General features: G+C 34.4%; 2 protein-coding genes across 2 annotated transcripts in view; one reads left to right on the top strand and one right to left on the bottom strand.

Annotated features, from left to right (window-relative positions):
* LOC110458368 (cell division cycle protein 16 homolog) overlaps nucleotides 1–10,926 on the bottom strand; it is a 30,916-nt gene extending 19,990 nt beyond the window's left edge. Inside the window, exons 1-11 of the mRNA XM_021510036.1 lie at nucleotides 10,822–10,926; nucleotides 9,940–9,994; nucleotides 9,578–9,675; nucleotides 8,539–8,577; nucleotides 7,761–7,877; nucleotides 7,025–7,187; nucleotides 4,751–4,845; nucleotides 4,065–4,198; nucleotides 3,326–3,405; nucleotides 1,001–1,050; nucleotides 137–210 (exon numbers count right to left, since the gene is read on the bottom strand). Coding sequence (XP_021365711.1) covers nucleotides 137–210; nucleotides 1,001–1,050; nucleotides 3,326–3,405; nucleotides 4,065–4,198; nucleotides 4,751–4,845; nucleotides 7,025–7,187; nucleotides 7,761–7,877; nucleotides 8,539–8,577; nucleotides 9,578–9,675; nucleotides 9,940–9,994; nucleotides 10,822–10,926 — 1,010 coding nt within the window. The remainder of the gene's footprint in view (nucleotides 1–136; nucleotides 211–1,000; nucleotides 1,051–3,325; nucleotides 3,406–4,064; nucleotides 4,199–4,750; nucleotides 4,846–7,024; nucleotides 7,188–7,760; nucleotides 7,878–8,538; nucleotides 8,578–9,577; nucleotides 9,676–9,939; nucleotides 9,995–10,821) is intronic.
* Nucleotides 10,927–11,016: 90 nt separating this feature from the next.
* LOC110458361 (A-kinase anchor protein 14-like) lies at nucleotides 11,017–16,888 on the top strand. The gene is made up of 6 exons (XM_021510024.1): nucleotides 11,017–11,150; nucleotides 12,482–12,751; nucleotides 13,923–14,102; nucleotides 14,554–14,606; nucleotides 16,060–16,377; nucleotides 16,740–16,888. The coding sequence occupies exons 2-5, from the start codon at nucleotides 12,488–12,490 to the stop codon at nucleotides 16,142–16,144; spliced, it is 582 nt and encodes a 193-aa protein (XP_021365699.1). The 5' UTR covers nucleotides 11,017–11,150; nucleotides 12,482–12,487; the 3' UTR covers nucleotides 16,145–16,377; nucleotides 16,740–16,888.
* The last annotated feature ends 1,800 nt before the right edge of the window (nucleotides 16,889–18,688 follow it).

Here is an 18,688-nt window from a genome sequence, read left to right as displayed (position 1 = left end):
TACTTCCCTAGTTCAGGTAATAACACTAAATACGAGGGTAAGAATACACCACAGAGGCTGAGCACATAGCTTTAGAAAATCTGCCAAAGCTGTCGGTGTGAGAAAGAAATTGGATGCCACTCACAACACAACTTACCTGAGATATCGACGACCTGGTTCTATGTTGTCAGGAATGAGCAAGTAGTAACACCCTACAGCAAACCAAGACACCTAAAAATAAACAAATGGAGGGATTCATCAGCCACCTTGTAAGGTCCAGGAAACCAAGACACCTAAAACACAAGGGATGGATTCATCAGCCATCTTATAAGGTCCAGCAAACCAAGACACCTAAAACACAAGGGATGGATTCATCAGCCTTATTGTAAGGTCCATCAAACCAAGACACCTAAAACACAAGGGATGGATTCATCAGCCTTATTGTAAGGTCCAGCAAACCAAAACACCTAAAACACAAGGGATGGATTCATCAGCCTTATTGTAAGGTCCATCAAACCAAAACACCTAAAACACAAGGGATGGATTCATCAGCCTTATTGTAAGGTCCATCAAACCAAGACACCTAAAACACAAGGGATGGATTCATCAGCCATCTTGTAAGGTCCAGCAAACCAAGACACCTAAAACACAAGGGAGAGATTCATCAGCCTTATTGTAAGGTCCATCAAACCAAGACACCTAAAACACAAGGGATAGATTCATCAGCCTTATTGTAAGGTCCATCAAACCAAGACACCTAAAACACAAGGGATGGATTCATCAGCCTTATTGTAAGGTCCAGCAAACCAAAACACCTAAAACACAAGGGAGAGATTCATCACCCATCTTGTAAGGTCCAGCAAACCAAGACACCTAAAACACAAGGGAGAGATTCATCACCCATCTTGTAAGGTCCAGCAAACCAAGACACCTAAAACACAAGGGATCAATTAAAAACAGTGACACATTGTTTAGGTAAAGCTCAGTGTGTTTATTTATTATTTTGTTCACGTTTACTCACCGGCTTGTTTGGGTAGAGATCCACTAACTTGTGTGCCAAGTAAAATAATTCTGAAATCAGAAAAATAACAAACATCAATAATTGAATTCATAACATGTATCAGATTAGTTTTGCTTACACTACAGAGTTAAGTTTCCTACTAAATTCCAGACATTTTTTAGGAGTCAAAAATTTCGGTTTCAAATAAAAGTTGTTTTCCTCCTGCTTTTGGTGTTTTTTTATATATGGTCAACATGCATGGTTTTCACACATGAAAAAGAAAAAGAAAACACTATTTACACACTTTTCGAACACTCTACCACAATTGCAATTATAATGTAGTTTACAATTAATATGATATACCTCAACATGTCCCTTATTTCTTAATTTCAGGCCATTTCCACTGCATTCTGCTACCAAAGCATCATTTTTAAACAAGGTTTTATTCTCACTCACGCTAGTGCTTGTCACAGGTTGCATTCAACTCACATAACTGACAAGCATCTCAGCGAGTCACATAATGATGCATTGTTCTGGAATTGTCTTGTGTGAGTTCTAAAGACACAGGCTATCTGGAGCGATGACTGTATCTAGCAGTCTTTGAATTCAGAATGTAAACACCATAGCCAATAGGTCTATGTTATAATGATCTCTTAGAGATCTACTGAATTGCTCTTAGACCAAACGTTGACCAAGAAAACTTTTATACTTTAAATTTATTGACTGTTCAGATGAAAATTAAGAAAACGTGTATTAACAAAGGTAGAAAAGTGATTTAACAGAACACCTTATAAATCATCTCTTGGCTATTGCTGATTAATACAAACCAGAGAAAACGTATAGACAACTTAGCCTTGGAAGAAAATGATTACATGAACCTAACATATTCCCTGGTGACTGTCTATTAGTTACCATTAAGTAACATATTCCCTGGTGACTGTCTATTAGTTACCATTAAGTAACATATTCCCTGGTGACTGTCTATTAGTTACCATTAAGTTCGAAGAAAAATCAAGAAAAAGAGATGTTTGCAATGACGAATGGACCTGTTAGGTGCTAGTTATACTAAAGATTGGACATATTAGCACCAAATTCACACAGCAACATACTGCCATATTTAGTCTTATCTGTTTAGAAATGAACTAATCATCCTGCCATGTAGAAGTTATTAGCAGTTATAATTATCGCCAGTTTAGTTTTACATGTATATGTATAATGCTGAACAATAAGCAGGGAATAACATATACCCGGCCTGGGGACAGCCTCACCTGGGCGAGCGTTCCAACAGTAAAACCAAACGTGAGGTGTTACCAAGCAAGGTTCTAAGAAATAAAAGGTATTTAGAAGTAGAAAGAAACTAGAAAATGTCTTTAAGACATAAATGCCCCCGCCGCCATGTGAAATTAGTTTCAGTGTTCTATAAAAAGTTACAACCACTTTGATCTTGATACCCTGAAACATGCACACACACAAGGTACTACACTTAAAGTTGATAAGTTGATTTTAATATTCATATGTTTTTTCTGTATGTTATTACCATCCTGAAACATAAGGATGTCAGAGGTATACCCATATCTGACCTTTATATAAAGTTTGACCGAAATCCGTGAAAGAATGAAGTTGCTAAGTGTTTAAATTGAATCAGTTGATGATTTTCTATATATAGCAACAGTGACCTTGGCCTTGACCTTGGAACCCTGAAACACAAGGATGTCAGAGGTATACCCATGTTTGACCTTTGTAGAAAGTTTGACCAAAATCTGTGAAAGAATGAAGTTGCTAAGTGTTTAAATTGAATCAGTTGATGATTTTCTATATATAGCAACAGTGACGCACGGGCAGGTGTTTACATTGAATCGGGACGCGACGGGACGAGATGGACATGGGCAACACTATATCCCCACCCCCCCCAAATTTTATGGAGGGTTGTACCTTTGTATAAAGTTTGACCAAAATCTGTCAAAGAATGTGACGTTGCTAAGTGTTTACATTGAATCGGGACGCGACGGAACGGGTGTTTACATTGAATCGGGACGAGACAGGACGGACATGGGCAACACTATATGCCCCTACATTTTATGGCGCCGGCATAATAAAAAGATCCTTAATATGGGTGCAGCAGATTTATTTGGCAGCTATTGTACCCCCAAGTAGAAGGCAAGTAAGAAACAAAGATAGACTTTAGTCTATTGCTGATCAATTTTCCTTGAGACTATAGTATATTGCTGTTTCTCATGATCGTTCATAAACAATCTATATTGCCTCAGGTTAATTGAGGCTTTGTTACAGGTGACCAAATATGTAACAGGTCTGAGATCCTCTATATCTTGGTTTTAATTTATATACCTTTTAAGTTTTTTAATTCCACTAGCACTGCTATATGTAGGGGAAGACACTGACTGTTGTAGGGATCCTTAGACAGCACCCTGCAGAAAAAAAAACAAGGAACAGAACAAAATAATGTCAGATACACCTCATCATAGTGCCTATCAGGCCATTCACAAACTGCAATTTAAGAAAACAAAAGTAAGTAAGGGAGATAACTAACACAAATGAAAACACATAAAAAATCTAATTTGTAAGGTATACGGCACATACCATAGATAAAAATCTAATTTGTAAGGTATATACACCAAATATAAAAAAATCTAATTTGTAAGGTATACATATAAACCATATAAACTTTATCTTGTATATTTTATATATCATACAGATTTTACACATGCATGATAACTATGCAGTTATTATATTGCAGAAGAAACTGATTAATATAAATTTGAAGGAATTACAGAATTTGACTTAATAGGTAGGGAGATTGACAAATGAGTCATCTTTACTTTTACACATATACCTAAAACACACCTCATGTTTTGACTGTTTCAAATTGTGACAGAGATATGATGATACACTTATCCCATTAGAAAGATGAATTCCCATTTAACGTAATGTGGGTTATCATTCCGAGAGTTTTTTGTATAGGTCACTGTATTAGCAGATGGTGTAATATGACAGCTTTTCATACAATTACTCATTGTCTGTTATAATGTCTGAACTGATAAATTAATCTGCTTGGGAAAATACTTACCTTGAAGTTATTTTATAACAATCTCTAAATTCACAATTGTAATAGTGTCGCTCTGCAAGGTTGACTACCACATCTAAATTTTCCTTGAGGGCACACAAAGAGTTGGGTACCGACTGATTCTGGGGCTTGTTGTACTGAAACGATCAAACATCGATGTTAGTCATATATGTTATCAAAAAACATTTCTGAAAAATAAAATATATACTTTTTTCACACAAGGGGCCTAAATGTACCGCCCAACTGATTTTTCAATGCTGTGACCTTTAAAGAATGTGAAAATCAAATTCATCTTGATAGCACTTCACCCAAGTATTCTTCCATCTAAATACCATTACCCTAAACCTCCGTGTTTTTCAGAAGAAATCGTTCAAAAGTTTAACACATCTGACTCAAGACTACCTCTGACCTTGAAAGTGGGTCAAGGTCATTCATACGAACAAACTTGATAGCCCTTCATTCCATATTGACAATGGCCAAATATCATCAACCAAACCTGTTAGTTACTCATTGGAAATTGTTAATATATCTGACTTCTACGACCATGAAAGTGGATCAAGATCATTTTCATTACAATCGGCCAAATACCATGATCCCGGGCCTGTTGGTCATTCAGAAAAAGTTGTCTAACAAGTTTAACTCTTGATTTTTCTTCTTCAAATATTATAGTATGCAACTTATGGACATACCTTTTTAACTTTATTTTCATACAAAAATCTGACAAGTTCCACTTCCTCTTCTGGGCATTGCAATGCAAATGGTAACGAATCAATCAACTCTCTTTCTGAAATTGAAAATATATTTTCGCTAGAAGAAATTAAAATTGATTTTTTTCTATGAGCAAGGTTTTGCACAATGAAGATACACATCTATATATTGGTTCTTGGGCTAGCTAAAACATCCCTTTACATTTTTTCACTTACAAATTTCAATAGAATAATTAAAGGGAGATCAAATTTGCTTTATATTGCATAAGCTTATATCATGATCAGTAGCTTGATTTTGAATTAATCCATTAGTATACAATTCAATTTCTACATTTGCTATCAGAAAAAGTTGGAGTTTGGCTTTTTGATCAGATATAATTTACATAATTATACATGTGCTTGTACATGTTATATATACTACTGTACTAATGACTTATGTATGATAAAGATTGAGTATCTGTTTTCGTCTCCTCTATGACTTTATCATTGTACCACTCCACTACCTATCCATCCTTGATATCCAGGGGTGTTTGATTGGTCTCAGGTAAAAACTAAAAACCTGACCAATCGATAGGCTGATACCTGTCCTTTGAAGATTACAAAGGGGCGACACCCGACTTCAAAGTCAGTCATTTTTTTACTGTTACGCGACTGCAAGATTATTTTGATGTACATCAAAGAATCAAACTAGTCTTCTTGTCTGATCAACAAGGTGGTGTGTACACAGTTCAATTCAAATTTGCTATGGCATATTCTAGGGGTGCAGAGAGCTAATGTGAGCGTAACCCCTGGATGTGTATATTGCTACCACTTGGTGGCAACACAGCCTTTTACTAGTCTTTCTTCTGACATGGAATAATTAGCCATTTCTTTTCTTGATTCACAACATATTAATAACACAGCACTTCAATATAGATTCTGAGTCACTGAGGAACATACCGTCAACAATGATTAAGTTTATTTTGTACATCAATTTCAACAGCATTCGCCTCATTTCAATTGTGTTTTTTATTCAAATCCAGACTGAACAGTGATTCGGAGTATTTTAAGATTGATGAATACATGTATTTATAAATTATTGTTTTGCCCTGAATAGCCCGAGTTTCCTCTGGCCCTAACACCAGACTTGGACATTTTGACATATAGATGTCTGGTGTGTCGCAAGAGCGCATTGCTATATATGAAAATGTGGAATTCTCCCGACACCATTTGGTATCCGGGAGTGGCTAATCAACAAAAATACACGGTCCGGAAATCTTCTAAACAAGAATAATATATTCAGTTTTCGGTCCAGATCAGTACGGTTTGTTGATTAGTCACCCCATGACCTACAAAAATGATGTTCGCTCAGGTGCGAAATTTTGAAAGATTGAAAATCGAGGACTCTACTGACAGAATTTAGCAGCTGTTGGTGATAAAAAGAGCTAATTTTGATCAATAAATAATCCATTTATCGATATCTGTGAGGTATGTGTTGTGTCATAGTAGATTTTTGTTGTCAGCACCTCATAACTCTCTGATACCAAATGGTGTCGGAGAATTCCAAGTTTTCATATAGCAGTGCGCTCTGGCCCCACACCAGACACCTATATGTCACAAATAACTCATGATGTCTAAGTCTAGTGTTTGGGCCAGAGGAAACTCGGGCTAAGCACAGAACAGCTAAATGATTCACAATGGATACCAGGTTACAGATGAGTTTTTTTTTTATTTTTAGATACTTTGCACATACTTTTTTTAAGCACACTCAAATCTTATAACACACTGGCACATCCAAAATATATGAAATAGAAAACTACATGCTTACTAAAATTGTGATCAGCCCAATTACAACTTAGCTCAACATTTCAAATGTGAAAAGATTTTAAATCAAATTACATTACACAGTTCTTGGAGTCGAAATTTTGTATCCATGACAGTACCACATATTACACCTTTATAAATATGCATAATAAATTCCTAAATTTTAGAGATAATTTCAGTTCATTCTCAAGTGTGTATCCAACCAATGACTGATTTGAAGGACAGACACAAAGATAAGAGATATATTTACAAAATCTTTTGAATTTTGAGTTTGTGATTTTTTGCAGTTTGTGTGGAACCATTAAACATGAGTAAGTATGTACTATGTAATTAAGCCAGCTCACAAGAATAAGGTAACCATCAGTGTTTATATCGACATAGACATGTGTGTATGTAAATGACTAATGCTATATTACACCACAGTTAAAGAGCAGAAAGAATCACTGTTCCTACCTTCCTGTGCTGACAACATGTGGTGGTTAACAAGAAGATCAAATGCCTCAAAGCAGTACACATCCTGACGTAGAGCCTCCCGGAAACATTCCACAGCCAGGTTCCTGTTGTCCATGGCTTCATAAATCTTGCCACGTAGGAGGTTTATAGAATGCTCCATTGGCTGAAATGATCATTCGAAAAATGTAGGAGGAGATTACCGGACAAAAATCAATTAATGAAATAAACAAAGGGCAATAACTTTTGCAAAAATTGTTGAATCATTCTTTTTAGGGAGACACAACTTCATATCATGACTATAATGTATACCGAGTTTCAAAGAGATCGTTCGAAAAATGTAGGAGGAGATTGCCGGACAAACAAAAGTTTATGCCGACGGACGGACAAACCCATACCATAATACTCCCGTCAGTTTTGACGGGCGTATAAAAAATGGAATCATGACCGACATAGACTACAACAACCCACCAAGTGAGCCCCAAGCATCTGCCATGCCTCGTCAGGCAACACAGAAAACAAATAATATAACTATCCGACAAATTCCGGTTTTCATTTGTTTCAGATCTTATGAATTTTCCAAACAAAATTTGCCAGTGCCTAAGTATCCAGAAACATCAACTTCATACTAACCTATTCACCTTAGCCATTAAACAGCAAAGTATTTTTTCTTTCATTATTTTTTTTTAAAAACATTTTTGATTTTGTATACACTGCTTGGGCTACAAAAAGTGCTTACCTCTTTGTTATTGGTGTCAATGTGAGATTCACTAAGGCAAGGTGCAAAAGATCGCAGTTTGTTGTTGTCAACCATGTCTAGGATGTTTAACGATTCCTGCCATTCTTTACATTCATACTGCAAAAAAGGACAATTACTAAACATTGTGTAGGTATTACAAAACATAGGCTTTATATATATATTGATTATTGCATATGAAATTTTGTGAATTTGTATCCAGAACTTGCCAGATATTTTAACAACTGGTAAAGAAAAACAGCATTTACTAAGAGCAGTTTTAATATCTGTTGTTCTGAAGCTTAGAAAAATATATTTAACAGACAAAAGAAATTGTACTTATTTGTACCCTTTTGTGTATAAGATGATATTCCACATTTGCTATTGTTTTCTATTGAAAGAGAGTGAAACTAAATCTGGGATTTATTAGACATCTTGTACAAAGCTTTTTGCTTCAAAAGTTGGTAAAGTATGACACTTTAACCTAGACGTAAGACCATCTGACTATAATCAGAATTAGATCTTCAATGTTCATGAGATAACGTGAAAAATGGCCCTTTTGATGAGTATGGGAGCCTCAATTAAGATTTACACAAATTTGTATGGGCACACAGACAAAGAGCACTATATGTAAGGGGTTTAATGGGGATCATCCTTCAACTCAGGGTAAATCCCCAACCAGTAGTTCACAGTGTTTCCTTAGATCTTTGCAATGTAATGGCGAAGATGTGAAGAATTTGTAGCTAATTATTTAACTTCTCCATAAAGTTTATACACTTACATGGCAAAGACCTGCAAGGTATCTACATGCTGAATTCGTCTGAAAAATAAAATAAAATATTTGAACAAATACATCTAGTCATAATTTTTAGTGACCTATTGATTTGGTTTGTATATATAACATTATGATAACTGTGTTTTCTCTTACTTTTCTGAAATAAAAATTCCTTAATATTCAATTCATTCTTTGAAGAGAAAATATAAGATATATAAAATCTGAACAACAGAGATGAATTTGAAATGAAACATACTTTGAAATATTCACTCCCGGACTTCGTACCAAAATGTGCATCAGTTATAAATATAACCCAACTCATAAGTTTTATCAACTCTTTCCATATTTTGCATCATTTTCAGTGTACAGTCAATAATTATATTAAGAATTAAGTTTCCTTCAAAGCAAAGTTCTGCATAAATTAACCTTTATATGTTAGTTTTCATGATCACTTCAGTATAACATGTAATTAAATTGCATAGAACTGCAATACGATCAAACTGCCATCGTGATATCACACCATATTGTGGCATTCAAACAAAAAGGGCATATTTTCCAAGTTTAGACATTTTATAAACAGATAATTAAAAATCAAACCTTATTATGTCACTACCCATTGACCTCAGTTTCGGGTCGATCATATGTCATAATTATTATAATATCCAGATTCCTCATATGAGCTAATGCGTACATCTGCATTAGAGCATCATCCCATGATTGTTGAGAAAGACAAATAGGTATTAATCATTCACAAGCAATAAGTGACATCATTTCCTCACCAGAAGGACACAGCTAGGTTACATGCAAGAAGTTGATTTAAGTATTAATAATTTCCTGAATAATATGTGAAACATTCTGCTGGATGGGCAGGTAGAGGAGGGTGTGAGTCCAGTTTAGTCACCTTTTTTTGAAACCATATAATAGAATACAAAGGATATAGCTATTCTTTCCCTGAACAACTTACAGGGACACATGACAAGGTTATATACCACCCCAGTTACAGACGAGATTGTTATATAAAGGTGAAGACAGCTCCAGGACTGACCTTGTCCAGTTTAGCTGTTCGCAGCAGCTTTGAAGCCCGGTGGTACTGCCCTGTCTGGTACAGAGTCTGGGCATACCAGTATACATCATCCACGTCACCTGTTGAATTCCAAGGATAGAATTATAAGCAACATATATGTATAATATTAGGCTAATGAGGTAAGTGAGAGATTTTATTTTGTGTATTACAACTGCAGACACCTTTCTATATGTTTTTCAATGTAAGCAATATTCAAGTCAGGGTCAATGTTTTGAATATATGCTTTTGTATTAATTCCAGTTAATGAAACTGTGATTGCATGAAAAAAAAATGTTAGATTCCAATTAAAACATTTTGATTTCAATCAATGCTTTAAACTTTACCATTTGAAAGAGAGACAATCTTGTCAGCCCAGAACAGTGCTGAGTCATAATGGTGCTGAAAAGAAAATAAAAGTTGTATATAATATTCAACGACTAATCAACCATCTATAATAAAATTACTTCAAATACAAGGAGACATTTTCAAAAATTGATACAAGGAAACATTTTCAAAATTTGATGAACTTATCTGGGGCAAACACTTAAATATCTAATTATCATATTTTGCAGTTACTATCTAAATATATTTTTACAAAAATTGTAACAAGACAAAATTTTCAATAATGAAACTACTAGATATAGTGTACATGTAGGAGCTTTCAGATTCAGGGGTTGCCCCGAATGAAGCACAAGGTCCTGTATATTTTTTTAATATTAGCAATATCTGTAATATGAGAATCCAATTTTTAATTATTATTTTTTTGTTATGCTCAAATATTTTGCTTTATCAGTGTGTTCCAGGCAATCACCACAAAGAATGTACATGTAGGTATACCCAAGTTTATAATTATTATAAGGTTTTAGAATGTGTATAAACACCGGATAAAACCGAAGTTATCACATTTTTCGTCATATACAATGTATTACTCAACCGAGCCCCTGTGAGGGGCATATTACAGCCTCCCCCGACTGGTACATATTGACTAAGAACAGAACTGCCAGTGCCATTATATGAAGCATTTTTTTCAAATGTGTATACGCATACTGCAGTGGCTGACGAAATTTTAATGTCTCATCTTTGGAGGTCTAGTTGCTGCCTCGATCTTTAGTACATCACAGACACAGCTCAAAAACTCTCAACCTTCGCTTCGTAAAACAGCGGACCTGGTGATGAATAAGACAATTAAAATTGTTTGAATATATCAACATTTTGAGATAACTTACTGTGTCTATGTAATTTCGAACTTTCTCTCTCAATTTTGTAAGATCAAAGCTACATGTGGGATTTTGCTTCTCGTCAGCTTCTGAATTTCCCCCTTCGCCCGCCATGTTTTCTATTTTACATACTTCCGGTTTACTTGTCCAATAAACGATTCTGTTATAAACCATTTCATACTGATGATGTTAGATGAAATATGATTGGCTTAAACCAGACCCCGGCTCATGGTAACGTTGACATAAACAATATGGAAGTTGGATATATTATGATTTGCCGAACAACTGACATGTGAGCGATTATATATATATTCCAGGATAGCTACTGAATACACAGTGTAAGTAACATACGATGGCATATCATTTGCGATATGTCCATTTACTATTGTGAAGACGCTCTCGTCCAATCTCTAGACCTGTGTGGTAAAAGTAAACATGACAATTTTGAATTTGAGTTTTCATATTGCAATGTATTGGTTCATTAAAGTAGGCCTAATGCATTTTAACAAAATAGGAAGCCTCCGATTTGTTGGTGGATGCAATGCATGATTAAATATTGTTCCTTCTGTCCATTTACCAGAGACTCATTTAATACATGGGTTTGAATTCCGGTCTCACCGCGTTGTGCATTTCCCATGTCCTGGTATGAAGAATTCAAAATTGTGCTTGAATTGCAACACAGTTACTACTAAAAAAGTCAAGAACTGCTAGTGTGATGATACATGATACGGTACATTTAAGCCCTGTAGCTATCCCATATTCTTAACACCAAACTAAATTATAAAGTTAAAAAATAGTTACAGTCAGATACTGGAGCACCATATATATCTGGCTATATATAAGCAGATTTGGCTATGATAGTCAATTATGACCTATACCTATATAGGACGAATGTTCAAGTTCAAGTTCTTTATTAACTTTAAGTCTTGCAACTTATCAGTCACAGTGTAAACATTTTGGAAATGGTGAAATAAAAGATTGTTGCACGATTAGATGATTTTAATTGATTTGGTGAATTTCCATCATTGCATTTTTCCACTGTCGACATGTGTCCCTTATTTTTATAAAAGTATAGCATGTGTCTATTCAATATGGCGTCCGTGTCTTTCAGAAGATATCCCAAAGATGCAGATTTGTGCGTCGGGTACGTGTGCTTACGGAAGATTCTTCAGAGTAGGGATGTATAACATGCAGTGAAAGTTGTTCACTTGCCGATAGGGAGTGAAATATTTGGTGTTTTGGTACAGAAATTGTTTATATTCCTGTGTAACCATACCAGAGCGGGTAAAAGATGCTAGTACATCTAGAAATAAAATTGCAATGATGAAAATCAACAAAGTCACCAGAATTTGAGTTATTAGATAAAAATGTTTTGTATCGCCAAATCACCTGAGCTGCTTGTCAATCAAATTTTGTTCACCTGCATCCATTTGTGGATATGTTCCCAATCTATAGTTTCCATCAGTTTACATATGACCGAGGTCAAACTGACAGGACGATATATAACTACCAGGCTTTCATTTTGTCTCCCCTTATGTATATAATTTAACGAGGATAATTATCTTTATTCCAGCCATACAGTATATATTCCCCCAAAGAATTGCCGCTTAAACTATCTTACACACATTTGATATTTTTTTAATTATTATTTGTTGCTTGTCTGTTTCAGGACATAATGTCATCTGATGATATCTATGCCGACCAGGCCAAACATCTGGTGGATGAGGTCATTGATCATGCCATTAAAAGATTGGAGACCAGCCTTTCCTTAAATGAAAGGGAAAAAACTTTTGAATCTATTCGTATTTCATCAGAGGTTAATTCCAGGCAATCTACTTTCGTCAAAGAAGAAAACTATGAAGTGAAAGACGTGAAATGGTTAACTATTGATGAATTTACTGAAGAAAAGGCGGAACAGAAAATCCATGACTTTATCAAGGTAGTCATGTTATTTTAATCATATACAGTAAAATTTGGAATATTTGTATGTGGAAATGTTGTCATTGTGGCTCTTTAGGATATGGAAATTTTAAGTGTACTGACAACAGATTTGAAATCTACATAGTCAATAAAATATACAATGTGACTCGATGTTAATTTAATGTCAGGAAATTAATTTTCCTGGCTTTGTTTTTAGTCAAATATAGATGGAATTCAGCACACAGCTAAAACTTTGGTTACCACTTCTACTGATAATATTAATACAATGATCTGTTTCCTAGACTTAAATTCTTACCATGATGAGTTAATTAGCTAAAACATTTTTTTACAGCAAAAATTAACCTTGTTCCTATTGGAATTACGTAATTCATGATAATTTTTATTGTGCTATCCTCTAAAATATAACTTATATGTTAGATGAAAAGTAATATCTCATTAACAGAGCCATAGATAATAATATTAAACATTACCAGAGGAAACATTTAATAATTCTCTAACAGGATGTTAAGACTTAAAATATCAAAATTGGATGTCAAACGTAATAAGTCAAATAATTTAAAATATATAAATTAACATAAAGAATCCAATATGAAAACATCGTAACATGAAAGACATATGACACGTGACTGTGTATTGTCATAAGGATATTTTGTGCTAATTTACTAAATGGGAAAGATGAACTGTTATTTTCATACCATTATGATTTACACTTTTAACAATAGTAAGAAGCTTATGATCTTTCAGTTGGATTTAACCACTTTAATATACATGTCAATATTCTAAAAATATGTTTTAAATTCAAACTTTTATTAGTAACAAGAGGCAACAGACAATCCTTAATTACTTGTATAAAGAGTCCCCTCCGAATTGGCTGCCATTAATGTTGATAAGACCAAACTGATACAGATATCATAATATTTTACTCAGTTTCTCTGACTCCTATATTTAATGCTAAATAACTTTGTATATGATTAGCCCAAGTTTCCTCTGGCCCTAACACCAGACTTAGACATTTTGACATATAGATGTCTGGTGTGGTGTGGTGTGGAATGTCAAAATGTCTAAGTCTGGCGTTAGGGCCAGAGGAAACTCGGGCTATATGTATATGATATGTCTAAAAAGAGCAGGAATTTTTGGTGTAAATGATAGGATTTCTTTTGTCGTTTTAGACGTGGCAATATGAGAACAGCTGGCAGTACTGTATAGACTTCCTTGGTGAGGATCCACATGATTATGACACACGGTACCGATTTCGAGTTCGGTGGAGCATTCCTACACGAAGAAAACCAATTCCTCGTGCCACCGCATGTGTATACTTCTCATTTGTCGTGTCAACTATTAAACCAAAAGTAAGTTAAGTTGAGTCATGCTAAGGTATCTATAAAACACAACATTCTCTGCTGGTCAATTTCCTTTAAAACAAAAATGTAAAATTTAGTTTCCTGTCCAGTGTTGCACAATGCCAATTAATAATTCACGATATGATGAATAATACAGATCAGAAAAATTGTTTGTTTTATCAGGAATACATATATGTTTAATTTCTTTCTGAAATACTTTAAAACATGTATATACACACTGTACATGATGTATATATATATGCTCAGTTTCATAATTTATTAGGTTTCTTAATCATTATTTTACATTTAATTTTACTATGCAGATGGGAGTTAGTTTGTATTTATTCTAGTTAGATAGTTGAATGTCAATTTATATCACAGTGTCATGTATATTGTTTTTTATATTAATAAGTCGCCAATTAGTTATATATTGATGTTATTTTTATCCTTTTTATTTCAGCATTACCCTGTTGATGTGTTGTTTGTCTTTGAAGGAAACAGACTTGTACACAAGTAAGTTAGATTGATATTTCTCTTATCTCTATGTGATCATATACATGTACATGAAGGAGGCACAGTAGGACGCCGGGCTTGTGACCAAGGGGTTGCGGGTTCGAGTCATGTCACGGCACTGTGTTGTATCTTTGAACAAGATACTTTACTCCACTTGTTCCAGTCTACTCAGCTCTAAATGAGTATGTGGTTAAGCAGTGCTAGAATTGTTGAATACTAGCTGTGAGCGCTGAAAAGGCAGCACCAGCTGTATGCTCCCCGGGGAGTTGAGGAATTGATTGACTGGTTGTAAAGGCCCTATAACCACAGATAATAATTTGTGATCGGCTTTGAGACAACCTACGAAATAGGTTGTGATAAAGCGGTATATAAGAACCTCAAATCATTAAGTATTTTATACCTGTATGATAAGTTAAAAACAAATTTATGTTGTGGTTCTGTCAGTTTTTATCGATGAAAAATTATATAGACAAAGATTGAAACACAATGTATAAAAAAAAGAGTGACAAAAACTTATTATTGCTTCTCCCTCCCTCCCCCGATCAGCTGTTCAAAGTACACATTTTTCCCCAGATCATTTCTCAAAATAACATACAGATTTTCAAATTCATACTTTATGCATGAATCAACCTCTGTGCAGAAGGGTGCCTTTTTGGTATTTTTGGGAATGTGATTTCTAACACTTTCCATTTGTTACAGAAATGGCGACCAAAATATGTACAAAATTGTAATATATTTTGGTGCACATTTCTATTTCCATAAAAGCATTTATTTATATCTCCAAAATTGTTTCTGATCTTCAAACTTACAAGTCAATCCCATCTGAGAGGGATGCTTTTTCCAGTCTTTACATTTTCTGAATTAGTTATTTTGAAGTTATTTCAGAGATCTTATTTTTAAGTTATTTCAGTAATTTCACAGGAATCTTATTTTGAAGTTATTTCAAAACAAACTTTTAATTAGCCCAAAAGACACCCTAAGTGACTCTAGTTTTTACCTCTTAAAGTTTTGACCTTACAACTTTATCTCACTCGAATGCATTCATACATCCTATTCAAATGGACTGAAAAGTGTAAGCGTCTAAAATATAACACCTCTCTCTCTCTATTTCATAGGTGGGTAAAAACCAAATTTAAATGTCAGATTATGATAAAGACTTAAAAATGTAATGAAAATCGAATACAATCTGGTCTGAATAACTATATATGATTGTTTTTTTGTAATATTTTAAATTGTACATTTTCTTTTGGCATTACCAAATATATTTTCACTTAAACAAAAGGATCAGTTGGAGATATTGATTGCTTATGTCATTTACTACCGCTACAGACTTTACTGATTGTAATTGGTCTAATTTTGGGTATAGTTTGTTTGAGTTATTAGGGCTTGAGTGTATGTATGAAAAGTTATTAGGCTGAATGATCATATGCTAAATTTTGATTGTTTTTTACAGGCCTGGACAGAGCAGATTCCGCGAAAAATGGCTGAAAGACATTATTGAAAGCAAAGTGATGATGATGCAGATGGTTGAATTTTAGGAAACTTGTTATTCACCGGGATGTCATACACAACAATCATGTTTTTAAAATGTTGAAGGGATTTGTAAGGAAATGTGAAAAGAGTGAATGATAAACAGTTTACATTTTTGTCTAAAAAAATCCAGAAACTTTGGAAAACAAGGTTTAGGAAGAGTTGTCCTTCTTTGACCTGCGTCAAAATGACAAGTTCCTCCGCAAAATGTTCAGTCGGATTTTTATAATTATGAAACTACCTATACCAGGGTTGCCAACCTCTTAGGAGTCCAGTGTGGGAGATCTCCCTCCACTGGGTTTTACAATGTGTGAGACTTTTGACGGCGTCGCGGCGTAACGTTGTTTTGGGTGTTAAGATAACATTTACAAATGTATGGAACAAATCCTGGCTTTCTCTGACTACTATAACATCTGCATTGTTGATATTTTCACTTCAAGATCTTTGTAGGAAAATAAAACAAAACATTTTTTGCAGATATATAAAAGATTTTTATTTATCACACAAAAAAAACTGACATCAGAAATGCAACACATTATATAATCAAAGGCCTTTCTTGTAACGATTCCACCCTTGGCTAGAACAGGTACCAGTCTTTTTAGGCTATACCATCATACAATTAATGTCCTTATGTATACTTCTTGAAGTATGGTTAGATAAGTCTTAAGCTACTGTGATAGTATGCCATATCAAAATGGTGTGTTACATTGTAAATAGATATGAATATTATATTCATTAAAATGTTGTACATGTATTTGCTATATTGTCATTTGTCCGTCATCATCTTAATTAAAAGGATGTTAGCACAAATTTATAATGGTTTTAAAAATACATCTCACAAGTACCAGTGGGCCTTTTGAATAAAGTAAAGGAAATACTTATATGCATTGATTATTTCATATCAATCAATATCACTGTGGGTCATGTCAGAGACGTATAATAATGTATTATACGTCTCTGGTCATGTGTAGACCATATATGGACAACACACCCGAGACAATATCTTACACTGAGGTATCGGACATATCACTCTGTGACCAATACCCGATCAGCGTGGTTAAAACGCTCAGTAAAAGGAGACAAACGAACAAAAGACCATAAAAAACAACGTTTATGAGTCCAACTATATCAATGACATTGAAATTATTCCACGTCATCTCAGGCATTTGATTGTATAGATGACATAGTTACTGGGTTTCAGGACTTGTTTTTAGATATTGTAAATAAACATGCCCCATTTGGAGAAAAGCGCGTGAGCTACAACACAATTCTATGGTGGAGCAATGGGATTAATATTGCCATTCTTATAGGAAACAAGAATAATCTAGATTGTAATGTGGAATTTTACAGGAAATGAAGAAACAAAGTTATACATATATGATTAGAAATGCTAAAACAACTATTATTTTTCAGAAGTCTTAGACCAATGTAAAAATTCTAGTCAGGATTACTGGAAACATTTTAAAAGGTTGTGTCCAAAAAAGTTAAAGATCATCTCCAACATTCAATACAGATTCTAATGAGATAAGTAATGTTTTTTGACCAGTTTTTCACAAACATCTCTAAACAGTATAGTGGCGGATCCAGATACCTACATGTATCTGGAGGGGATACTAAATGTCCAGAGGGGGGTTTCCATGTGGAGAAAAATTGAGGAAAATGGTGAAAATACATGATTTGTGTAGAAAATTCTCGGGGTTGGGGGGTTTCCTAAAGCCTCAAAAAACCTCTGGATCCCCCACTGCAGTATGTGAATGATGCAGAGGAAAATTGCTCCTCTGAAACTATGTTGATTCTCAAAAAAATCACAGAAGGAAAACTCGGAGATAACTTTGATATACCAAAAATTGAAGTAATATTTGTTGATTTTTTTTTAAAAAAAACATAGATTCCACGAAAGCAACAGGCCTCGACAAGATTGATGCACAATTTTGAAATGATACGCCAAAACAATTGCACCGATACTTTGTAGACTAATGAACTTCGATCTTGTAGAACACACTATTTTACTTCATAAATTTAGTTTGTACGGCTGTTCTACAGATACCATGACATTTTTTTTCAAAGATTGTTTTCAGACAGTTGACTTCAAAAAAGCCTTAAATGATCCTCAACGCCTCACAGTCGGTGTCGCTCAGTGATCAATCCTAGGGCCTTTAATGTTCATCATGCACGTGAATGATTTACCGCTCGTCACAAGAACGCATCAACGAATCTGTAGGCTAATGACACGGCCGCTCACAGATCGTACAGCTGTTGATATTATCAATACAAACTTAAACGAAAATGCCAATCACATTCAGAAATGGTGTGATGATAACAAAATGTTTATTAACACAAAGAAGACAAAGGCCATGTTAGTTTGGACATCTCAAAGAAAACGTAGACAAAATGAGCAACTGTCAGTTTTTATCAATAGTGAAAAATTCATCGGAGTTACAATAGATGGCTGGTTAACATGGGACAAACAAATTGCAGATATCTTTTTTTATCTTTTCCAATTTTCCAAATGAGACGCATTCGACCGTTTTTAACCGAGTCATCTTGTATCA

This window comes from Mizuhopecten yessoensis, unplaced genomic scaffold (genome assembly GCF_002113885.1).
Source record: "Mizuhopecten yessoensis strain PY_sf001 unplaced genomic scaffold, ASM211388v2 scaffold9561, whole genome shotgun sequence".
Classification (NCBI taxonomy): domain Eukaryota; kingdom Metazoa; phylum Mollusca; class Bivalvia; order Pectinida; family Pectinidae; genus Mizuhopecten; species Mizuhopecten yessoensis.
Note: the sequence above shows the minus strand (reverse complement) of the source record. Positions and strands in the feature narration are given on the sequence as shown.